Source organism: Petromyzon marinus, chromosome 79, assembly GCF_048934315.1.
Source record: "Petromyzon marinus isolate PM22_M1 ecotype Great Lakes invasive population chromosome 79, UKy_Petmar_22M1.pri1.0, whole genome shotgun sequence".
Taxonomy (NCBI): domain Eukaryota; kingdom Metazoa; phylum Chordata; class Hyperoartia; order Petromyzontiformes; family Petromyzontidae; genus Petromyzon; species Petromyzon marinus.
Window position 1 is genome coordinate 18,509,042 of NC_133745.1, and position 11,551 is coordinate 18,520,592.

At 52.3% G+C, this 11,551-nt stretch overlaps 1 protein-coding gene across 5 annotated transcripts; it reads left to right on the top strand.

Moving 5' to 3' along the window:
• The first annotated feature begins 732 nt into the window (after positions 1 to 732).
• LOC116957639 (uncharacterized) lies at positions 733 to 10,308 on the top strand. 5 transcript variants are annotated; one of them, XM_032979904.2, is made up of 5 exons: positions 734 to 1,212; positions 2,910 to 3,028; positions 4,130 to 4,237; positions 4,849 to 5,127; positions 9,371 to 10,308. In XM_032979904.2, the coding sequence occupies exons 2-5, from the start codon at positions 2,923 to 2,925 to the stop codon at positions 9,754 to 9,756; spliced, it is 879 nt and encodes a 292-aa protein (XP_032835795.2). In that variant the 5' UTR covers positions 734 to 1,212; positions 2,910 to 2,922; the 3' UTR covers positions 9,757 to 10,308. The 5 variants fall into 5 exon arrangements, with proteins under 5 accessions (XP_032835797.2, XP_032835795.2, XP_075913271.1 ...); XM_076057156.1 differs by lacking the exon at positions 734 to 1,212 and adding an exon at positions 1,233 to 1,763; XM_076057157.1 differs by lacking the exon at positions 734 to 1,212 and adding an exon at positions 1,811 to 1,837.
• Positions 10,309 to 11,551: the final 1,243 nt, after the last annotated feature.

Below are 11,551 nucleotides of genomic sequence, written 5' to 3' on the forward strand. Positions count from 1 at the left end.
AAACAAAAGTTTTTATTCTTTGGGTCTATCGGGAAAGTCTCGTAGATAGGTTCAAAGAAAATAAAAAGCTACGTTTCGTCGTAGCTTTTTGTTTTTTTGTTATTTTCTTTGAACCTATCCACGTGACTTTACCGAAAGACCCAAAGAATATGAATTCCTGCAGTCACGAAAGCTTTAAGTCAAGAGTTTAAAAGTTTATAGACTTTAGTTTGTGATGGCCAGGTTTGCTTCTGAAAAAAAGAGCTACCTGGTAACATACATAATTGTATTCTTGGTTCTTTCGGTAAAGTCACGTAGAAGGGAAACAATAAAATAATAAAAATATAAAACAATAAAATTCTCACGACGTTTCGACTGCAACACAAGCAATCATCATCAGGTGTGAAAACTACAGCAAGAAAATACATAATTGTTTTTGTTGCAAGCGATTTGTTTACCTTTGCTATACTTTGCACTCCGATTGTGTGAGTATTGTGGTTGTTGTTGTAACGTTCTGACTGCCGTGCCCCCCGTACTGGGACAACGATAAGCAAAGAGCTTTATAGCTCATCGGATTACCTCCTCCTGCAGTCTAAATGCAAGATTCTGATTTTGATAACTGATCAGAAGCCTATAAATGTGCCACGTCTAGGTTGACTCGGACGTAAATCACCGTCAGCACACACACACAAACAACTAAATTCGGTGAAGCTAGGGACCAGGCTTACACCCGCAGTTAACAATATAACGTTGGGCCAACGTTGGCTCAACGTTTTGCCGAACGTTGAGCCGACGTTCCGCTAACGTTGGCCCAATGTTGGGCTAACGTTGAGCTCAACGTTCCGCGAACGTTGGCCCAACGTTAGGGTAACGTTGAGCCAACATTGGCCCAATGTTCCGCTAATGTTGGCCCAACGTTGAGGTAACGTTGAGCCAACGTTGGGGTAACGTTCAGCCAACATTGGCCCAATGTTCCGCTCACGTTGGCCCAACGTCGAGCCAGCGACTTCAACTCCAAGTGACCCGTCGATTTGCGCATCTAGCCGCCGTGCTGCTGTCCGTTTGATCTACTTGACGCTCCGCCTCTCGGTGACCCCCCGGGGGTCAACCGACGGCACCCCTCGCTCCGCCTCCTTCCGACCGAACTCCTCCCCCTCCTCCTCCTCATCGTCCGTCTCCTTCTGCAGGGAGGTCCGCTCCCTGCCACCGCCGCCTCCTCCTGCACACGACTGGGTGGGTGGCCAGCACCGCCACCACCAGCACCACCACCAGCACCACCACCTTCACCACCACCTCCACTACCTTCACCACATCCACCACCTCCACCACAACCACCTTCACCACCTTCACCACCTCCACCACCATCACCACCTCCAGCACCACCACCTCCACCACCATCACCACCTTCACCACATCCACCACCACCTTCACCACCACCTCCTCCACTACCTCCACCACCACAGCCACCATCACCACCTCCATCACCACCACCATCACCACCTTCACCACATCCACCACCACCTTCACCACCACCTCCACTACCTCCACCACCACAACCACCATCACCACCTCCACCACCACCTCCATCACCACCACCATCACCACCTTCACCACATCCACCACCACCTTCACCACCACCTCCACTACCTCCACAACCACCATCACCACCTCCACCACCACCTCTCGCTGTGGAACTCACGAGGCCGGGACCACTGCTGCTTCTGCTGCTACTGCTCACCTTGCTGCTGCTCATGCTCCTGGGGAGATGTTAACTACTTCGCCTGGTATGCAGTAGGTCGTGGGTTCGATCCCGTACCTGATGCCATGGTTTCTAGGGAGATGTTAACTACTTCGCCTGGTATGCAGGAGGTCGTAGGTTCGTTTCCGGACCCTGACGATGCCTGTTGTATATTTGGAGTTTGCATGTCTCTCTCTCCCCGTGGTGGCTGCGAGGATTTTTCACCATGCGTTTAGAGAGTATTTTGACTGCAGTAAATTCCTACGTGATGATGATGATGATGATATCAGCCCACTTCGTTGGAGCTGCCATCATTACGTGTGTAGTGTGTTCAAAAATGACTCACACCGACACGTTGTAACAAGTCACCTGCTTACACTTTATTCACCTATTCCTGCACCAGTTGTAGGCACTCCTATAACTATCTGTATGGTCACTTATGTTTAACTTCACCCCCTCGTATCTGCTTTACACCTCACGTATCCTGCACTCGGCAGCTCTGCTCTCAGTAACTCCACACACAGCGTCTCCGCACACAGCAGCTTCGCACACAGCAGCTCTGCAACTCCACCGCTGCCCTCACCTACGCTCCCTCAGACCCGCTCACCCATCTGTCCCGGGCAGGGGGGATCAGCCAACACCCACCCGGCGACGTGTGAGGGTTGAGGTTCGTTGACGGCTCGAGCGGCAGTGGCGAGATGTCTTCGCTCTTGTCCCCAGCAACAAGTCCCCGCTCAGCTCGCGCACACGCCCTTATATCCCCCTGCCAATTATCCGAGACCTCTCGTGTGTCTCCTTAAGCTCAGCCAGGCTGGCGCACTGTTTGCCCATCAACCAATCAACCATTATCTCCCATCTCCCTGGCAACACCTCCGGCCTTGACGTGCACAACCGGTCGACCCCATTTGCACCTGCTTCGCCCCTTAACAACTGGAGCTTTGTCCGTGCAACCTCATGTTGCACACGCGCACCTGTTTGCCCTCAGTTGCCCTCGGTTAGGTGTGCGCACCGCGTATTTCACTCCTCTACACGTGTGACAGATAGCCAGCGTCGCGTCTGACCAAAGAGCCACGCAGCTCAGTGTGGGTGCCTTACACCCGTTAAAATGAAATAAAAATGTTTTAGTATGGGCCTCGATGAGTGTGACTGTATTTGCCGTGACCATGAAGGAGCCTCCTGTGTGCGTTGACAGGTGAGGAGCAAGGATGTCTGCAGAGTGGGGGATCAAGCGGGAGGCTGACGAGCACCCAGGATGGAAGACGGCACTCCTCGGAGGGGGCGTGCTGAGCCGTGAAGACGACGTCGCCGCCGGTGAGTCTGAGTTGGACTCCTGCTCGCTGTTAGAGACACGAAGACAAATACCCCCCCGCTCCCCGTATATCAGTGATAGACTGTTGGGGCGAGTGGTGTTTGTAGTGAGCAGCAGCTACTGTGAAGCGAGCAGCATTGCCTCCTCTACCACCACCTCCACCACCTCCTCCACCACCACCATCACCTCATCCAGCAACATCACCACCTCCTCCACCACCACCTCCACCACTTACACCACCATTTCTACCACCTCCCGCACCCCTACCACCACCTCCACCACCACCACCACCTGCTCCACCACCTCCCCCACCACCACCTCCATCTCCACCTCCACCACCACTAACTCCACCAAAGACAAAGATCCCCCGTGTAGCTTGTACCAGACTGTTGGGGTAAGTGCTGTTAATAGCGAGTAGTAGTACCTATGAAAGCCGGCACTGGCACATGAGGGGGTGGGTGGCCAACACCACGCCTGCCCGGCCACCTTTGTTTCCCCTAGTAATGATGTTTACCACACACACCACCGCACACCAGGTAACTAATTTGTGGCTGAGTCGACCTAGGGGACGGAGCTCAGGAAACGGTGGTTGGTGTTGGCCGTGATCAGAAATTGAACTCGGGTCTCTGTCGGGGTTCGTAGCACAGCAGCGCAAGGCGAACCGCTGCCCCACCGCTCCTTGCTGCAGCAACAACAACCTCCACTAAGTGGCGATGACGTCATCGCGGCGCTTGTGCCAGTCACGGTGCAATTTTGAGGCCATCACGTGAAGTGGCGAAGGCTCCCTGCTGACAACAGGAGGTTATCACGGGACAGACCCAGCAGGTGCCATGGGTTGACTGCTATGCCAGGCTATGTGCAGGAGGGCGAAGATCATGGGACAGACCCTGCAGGTGCCATGGGTTGACTGCTGCGCCAGGCTAGGTGTAGGAGGAGGTCACAGGACAGACCCAGCAGGTGCCATGGGTTGACTGACTGAGATAACTGTGCCGATGCACCCAGCTGCGTAACCTCCCTCACTGTGCAAACTCCCCGCCACAGACGACGGCGTGAGCGGCGTTATCCTGAGCCTCCCACTGCCGTGCTGCCCTCCCTTGAGACAGGAGCCGTGGTGGCCCCGTCTTTGCGACTCAAGCGAAGAGGAGACTCAGGAGGGCCTGTCAGTGGGGCATTGCTGGAGGTGAAATTGGAGGGCAGCGACTCCCGTCACAGTAAGCGTCATCTCACCACTGACTGGCATGGTGGAGTCTGGAGACATCCTGAGGCTACAGTCGATCGTCGATTATCCGCCACGCGATTACATCCAGCTGCTTCCAACATTATCCGGCTGGTCCTGGCCTAATCCGGCAAAACCGTTTCAAAGGCTGTAACCCAGTCCGACGATTGGCACCACGTGTGTGTGACAAAGTAGCTACGCTTAATTTCAGTGTCAAATATATACGGTACATTATGCAGTAGAACCCCTCTTAACGACCACCCCTGCTAACAACTTATCTCTTAACGACGGGCCTCCATAGAGCCAAATGTGTAGTGCATAGTAGTGTAGTGTGTAGTAGTGTAGTGTATATTAGTGTAGTGTATAGTAGTGTAGTGTATAATAGTCTAGTGTATAGTCGCGTGTAGTAGTGTAGTGTATAGTAGTGTATAGTAGTCTAGTGTGTAATAGTGTAGTCTATAGTAATCTAGTGTATAGTGTCATATCTATACATCTGAAAGCGCGGCGCGATGATGTGGCTAAAAGCCGCCGCTGTTGCTGCTGTGAGGATGAGCGGAGTTCGCGTGGTGATGCGTAGCGCTCAAAGCGGAAATGCCTCCGTCTCAGGAGCCGAGATTCATATCAAAGAGGAGGAGGCGGAGGTTTTCGGCGGCGCAAAAGAACGACTTAAGCTCGTGGACGGTGAATACCGCCCCGGACCGAGGGACCTTCACGTCGTCGAGGCAGGCCTCCGTTTCCCCGGAGGAGTCCTCCAGAACCCCGCGGCCGACTGCGGTTCCGCCGCCAGGCCCCGAGCGCCGCGGACGGGAGACGCCGCGGCTGTCGCGGCATCGTCGTCGGGTTCAGCGGAGATCGAAGTGATCTTGGAAGACGACGACGGTGACGGTGAGGAGCCGGGCGGGGGGGGGGGGGTTACATGCGGAGACCCAACGTCGTTCGTCATTTGATGTCCCCTCCCCACCCCTCCTCCCCCCTTCACTCCCTCCCCACCCGCCCGCGTACCTCTGATTAGCGTGGTTGGCTAATTACGGTTCTGAAAGAAGTTTAGCACGTGCACTACACTGTACAAGACATGTCTACACACTACACTACTATACAGAACACTATACAGTACATTATACTAACCACTACTATACACTACAGTACTACAGTGAGGGAAAAAAGTATTTGATCCCCTGCTGATTTCGTATGTTTGCCCACTGACAAAGAAATGATCAGTCTATAATTGTAATGGTAGGTTTATTTTAACAGTGAGAGACAGAATAACAACAACAAAAATCCAGAAAAACGCATATCAAAAATTTTATAAATTGATTTGCATTTTAATGAGGGAAATAAGTATTTGACTCCCTCTCAATCAGAAAGAGTTCTGGCTCCCAGGTGTATTTTATACAGGTAACGGGCTGAGATTAGGAGCACACTCTTAAAGGGAGTGCTCCTAATATCAGCTTGTTACCTGTATAAAGACACCTGTCCACAGAAGCAATCAATCAATCAGATTCCAAACTCTCCACCATGGCCAAGACCAAAGAGCCCTCCAAGGATGTCAGGGACAAGATTGTAGACCTACCCAAGGCTGGAATGGGCTACAAGACCATTGCCAAGCAGCTTGGTGAGAAGGTGACAACAGTTGGTGCGATTATTCGCAAATGGAAGAAACACAAAAGAACTGTCAATCTCCCTCGGCCTGGGGCTCCATGCAAGATCTCACCTCGTGGAGTTGCAATGATCATGAGAACGGTGAGGAATCAGCCCAGGACTGCACGGGAGGATCTTTTCAATAATCTCAAGGCAGCTGGGACCATAGTCACCAAGAAAACAATTGGTAACACACTAGGCCGTGAAGGACTGAAATCCTGCAGCGCCTGCAAGGTCCCCCTGCTCAAGAAAGCACATATACATGCCCGTCTGAAGTTTGCCAATGAACATCTGAATGATTCAGAGGATAACTGGGTGAAAGTGTTGTGGTCAGATTAGAACAAAATTAAGCTCTTTGGCATCAACTCAACTCGCCGTATTTGGAGGAGGAGGAATGCTGCCTATGACCCCAAGAACACCATCCCCACCGTCAAACATGGAGGTGGAAACATTATGCTTTGGGGGTGTTTTTCTGCTAAGGGGACAGGACAACTTCACCGCATCAAAGGGACGATGGACGGGGCCATGTACCGTCAAATCTTGGGTGAGAACCTCCTTCCCTCAGCCAGGGCATTGAAAATGGGTCGTGGATGGGTATTCCAGCATGACAATGACCCAAAACACACGGCTAAGGCAACAAAGGAGTGGCTCAAGAAGAAGCACATTAAGGTCTTGGAGTGGCCTAGCCAGTCTCCAGACCTTAATCCCATAGAAAATCTGTGGAGGGAGCTGAAGGTTCGAGTTGCCAAACGTCAGCCTCGAAACCTTAATGACTTGGAGAAGATCTGCAAAGAGGAGTGGGACAAATCCCTCCTGAGATGTGTGCAAACCTGGTGGCCAACTACAAGAAACGTCTGACCTCTTTGATTGCCAACAAGGGTTTTGCCACCAAGTACTAAGTCATGTTTTGCAGAGGGGTCAAATATTTATTTCCCTCATTAAAATGCAAATCAATTTATAATATTTTTGCCATGCGTTTTTCTTGATTTTTTTGTTGTATTCTGTCTCTCACTGTTCAAATAAACCTACCATTAAAATTACAGACTGATCATTTCTTTGTCAGTGGGCAAACGTACAAAATCAGCAGGGGATCAAATACTTTTTTTCCCTCACTGTACTACACTATACACTACACAATTACCCTATACATTGCTAAACTACTATATACTACTCTACTATACATGACTATAAATTACACTAAACAGTAAATTATACTATACACTACACAACTACCCTATACACTATGCTACTACATATTACACTATACACTACTATACACTACACACTACTATACACTACACCAGCACCATACAGTGACATTCCCGATGTCACTACATCACCCCCACCTTCGTAGCATTCAGCTGTCCCGGCTGTCAACTCCCCCTTTTAAACGAACAGTTAATAGAAACGCAAGAGACATAGTGTGCCTCAACAATAACAGAACAGAAATAAATACCCAAATCCACCTGTACAAAAATTACTCTTTCTACAAATGTACAAACCAACAGGGAGAAGGGTGTAAACCGACGAACCCGTAACAACAACAACACCACATGAACAAGCAATATGAAAAACCGCGTAAACCCTCGGGATCCCTCTTACCAGCACACCTCCCGCCTTCACCGTGTAACGACGCTCGTGAGCTCAATGGCGGCCAGGATCAGCCAATGACCGCCACGACACAGCGAGCGCAACAAGCAACTGACAGCGTGGGAGCGTGTGTGCAAGGGAATCACGAAAAACGAGTCTTTGAGCGAGTGCGTGGTGCCGGGCCCCCAGGGGAGGTGGGCTCGCTCACCCTGGAGGTCCCGGGGGGAATGTGCAAATGTTCCACCGAACCCGGCTTGTCACGGAGAGAAGCAGGTTGGGTCGACGGATCCACCGCATTCCAAGCCCGCAAAGCCGGCATGTGCGACCGCGCAAGGGACATCAGTCGCGCAGCACCTGGGAGCGGAACAGAATCGCTTCGCCCGGGATCAACTGGCGCGGGCACACACCCCGGGTCGCCGGACACACTCGACACTCAGCCCCAGCGATGTGGAGATGAGACAAATTCGCGCGGTGCAATCGCCGGATCCAGGCGAAAGGGATAATCTATATCCCGGGATCATCGCAGCACCCGCATTCCCGACGATGCCCCCTTCGGCGACGCATGAGCCAACACCGCACTCTCCTGGGTGACCGTGGTGTCCAACCAAGAATTAAGAACCTGACTAAAAGGTTCCTGGTCGTCGCACACCAACGTATGAGCGACAATAGCGTACCCCGTAGCACCCGAAAATGAGCGGCTTCCTCACGCGGAGGGGAACAAACATCGGCACCGAAGCGTTGGCCGCACACAACCGGGTAGGGGAAGGCGAAAATTCCACACGACGTCCGGATGGCAATTCCAAACAGCCGCGATCAATGCAGATTTCCAATGGTATCCTACCAAGGAAATTGGTTCTAAGTAAACAAGGAACAGTCAGTGAAGTGGAGACAAGAATGTGTCCCGATAATTTAATATCAGCGATGCGCACCTCGGCCCTTATCCGACCGATGATGCCCAATGAGTCGCCATCAATGGCGAAACATGGCGCATCGGCAGGGTCTAGACCCCGACAATCAGGGGGTAAAATATTGAAAATTAGCTCCGAAATGATAGTTGCCGACGCACCCGTGTCGACTAGCATCCTTAATTCTACACCCTCAATGGACCCAAGCACGGTGGATGAACCCGTGGACGCAGTCATCACTCGATGGGCCAGTTCCGACCACTGATCCGGTTGGAGCTGACGAACCAAAATGCCTAGATGGGTGTGGAGTGCGTCGCGACTCGCCTCAGGGTGTAGGGAAGCGTAGGATGGCGGTGATGCTGGAAGGCGCCGTCGTGGTAGGCGGCAGCCCAATGACACGTGCCCCGGCAGTCCGCAATTGTAGCAGACAACACGGCTGCCACCGGAACGAGACAACGACCTCGGCCGCCGCCGCTCGTCCGACCGCCGTGCGCCATCGCCGCGCCTCTGGTTGATGGGAAGGCGAATCCACAGTAGCCAGGGGCTTACAGCTTCCTACACCTCACCGCCACGCTCCCACGCCCCTTCATTATTTTGTTCAGAAGAAGAGCCACTCCTTGTTTGGCAGTCTCCTGCCCCAAGTAGAGGACTGTCCACCCCTCATGGTCACTGAAGTCAGAGCCAGTCCACAGGACCTCCTGAATCGCGCAGAGCTAGGCGGTACTGGTCCAGGAGTGGCAGCCTCTCCTCCACAGTGAGCGTTCGAACATTGTACGTGGCCACTCGCAGTAGCATTTTGCTATTTCTGGAGGAACCCCGAGGGTGCGGAATTAGTCTCCTGGCTCCGCCAAATGGGGTTTGGCCAGTATACGTCATAGTCGCCTGTCCCTCCGGGGCCTCCGGCACAAGCCTAGTGAGACTTTTAATGTGTTTTTTTGTGGTACACACACACGCAGTACAAATTTAATCGTCCCTTCCGCTGTTCTCTCACACAGTCTCACTCGCCCGTAGGCGCCGCACGGGGAGGCGTACCGGCAACGAGGGGCCGCAACACCGATGCCCGGTGTGCGGCAAGTGCTACCGGCATGCCTCGAAGCTCAGGAATCACGCGAGGGTCCACACGGGCGAGAAGCCACTCGCCTGTCACGTGTGCGGCAAGGCCTTCGCGTGGCCTTCGGGACTCCGCTACCACCTGGTGCTGCACCAGGGGGGGCGCGTCCTCGCGTGCCCCGTGTGCGGGACCAGCTTCGTACGCTCGTCGGACCTCTACGCGCACGTGAGCGGTGACCACGCTCCGCTGCCGCAGCAGAAGCAGCAGCTACAGGAGCAGCAGCAGAAGCAGAAGCAGCAGCAGAAGCAGCAGCAGCAGCAGCCAGGGTAACCTCGTTTCAACTTGATGACGCCCTATTCTTTTTTTTAAGAGCCGCTCGGGTTTGTTGATGTGTTTTGTTGTTGTTGTGTGCAGGTTTATTGTGCTTCTTTCTCCCACCTCCCACGTACGCGCACCTCGGGATTGGTGTGGTTGGCTACGTACGGTGTGAAATAAGTTCAACGTACATACATACTACTTTGCACTACACTCTATGCAGTACACTATATACTGCTACCCTATACATTACTATATACTATACTCCTATACACTACACCACTATACTACATTGAAAATTGTCACGGGGCAGCCAGGGGAACGGCGGGTGGGGGGGGGTTCTGCTCTCCCCCAAACTTCACTCCCCGCCCCACTCTGAATTGTAATCATTTTTTTTAATGTGAGCCAGGGAATTCTTGCCCTGTAATGGGGTGACTGTGTGGTGTAGGTGGATTGCCATACGATTAACGGAGGTCTCAGATGCACGTCCTGAAGAGGTATGTGTGTATTAATATCAACCGGACACTTCTAGAGGCTTTTAAATAAACATGGTTCTTATCTATACAATTTCTCCTTACGAGTTCAAGGACATGTTCCTGCGCCAGTACGAACCCGTCACACACACACACACTACGCTGAAATTGTGCAACTCTCCCTGGCCACACCATTTATCACCATGCAGCCATCAATGCTGAGTCTTACATTAGCCACCACTGTGCATGCTGAACACAACAGTAGATCCCAGCCCACACGCATTCTCCACATGAGGACACCCTGGTTAGACGCAACAGAGGCCAACTCCTCCTTCCCGAGATCACAGGGGTACAACCAGCAGTGGCACGGTGCACTGGCCCCGCTTTCGGCCATGCTTCTCGCTTCTTGCTTCGCCAGCTTGCCTCGTTCCAAGCCTCATTCCTGCCCAGGCCAGCCCTGGGTGGGCTAAGGAAGTCTCCCTTGGCCAGAATCCAGTCCGCTGCTCCTGGCTTGAAGCCCGCTTTCATCCAGTGCTGTATGGGTTGCTGAGGTGCTCAGAGGTATGACCTCCTCCCTGCTTTGCTCTGAGCACAGCCTTGTATACGACTCAGGGGCAACCCAACCCCCCATCAGCCCCACCTAGACTGGTCCCAAAAATTGTCATACCACCTATCTCTCTTAGCCAATTTGAACCTCCATATCCTGGCCCATGCTGTATGGTGTTCACCCTCTATATCCATTTAGCGATGGGAAACAGCCCGCGCAGAGCCTTCGTCACATTGCCCCCCCCCCCCCTTTGGGAAGTCTATGCTCCATTGACTCTTTACGACACTGAGCAGTGATTTTCCCTTAAGCTGATGGATCGTCGTAGTCACTCCGACTCGAAGAATCTGTTCCGACGTTCTCACTACCCCTTAACACCCTGATGGTATAACTGTAGCGATGTAACGCCATGGCCTATCACATGACCCTTCCGTTCTCCGTGCGAGCTTTGTTTAAATACAAAAGGGATTTATAAGTCTCTATAGTAAACGCCTTCCCATAGAGGTACATTCTGAGCTTTTGCACTGCCCACACAAGTGCTAAACACTCTTGTTCGATGGTTGGTGGCCACCAACGCAGTTAAGCCCACTACTTCATAGGTGCTGCTGCTACTCACTACTAATCGAACTTGCCCCCAACAGTCTGTTAAAGCTATATTACGGGTGATGTTATGTACAGTAAAACCTTGGATTGCGAGTAACTTGGTCTGCGAGTGTTTTTCAAGACGAGCAAAAATGTTAAATATTAATTTGATAAACGAGCGAGGTCTTGCAATACGAGTAGTACGTATACG

What these genes read in the sequence shown, in the direction of transcription:
- LOC116957639 (XM_032979904.2), top strand. Translation starts at nt 2,923, where the DNA reads ATGTCTGCAGAGTGGGGGATCAAGCGGGAGGCTGACGAGCACCCAGGA. An exon ending in GGGCAGCGACTCCCGTCACA is followed by an intron (nt 4,238 to 4,848) that starts GTAAGCGTCATC and finishes CCTCCGTCTCAG; the next exon opens with GAGCCGAGATTCATATCAAA. An exon ending in GGAAGACGACGACGGTGACG is followed by an intron (nt 5,128 to 9,370) that starts GTGAGGAGCCGG and finishes TCTCTCACACAG; the next exon opens with TCTCACTCGCCCGTAGGCGC.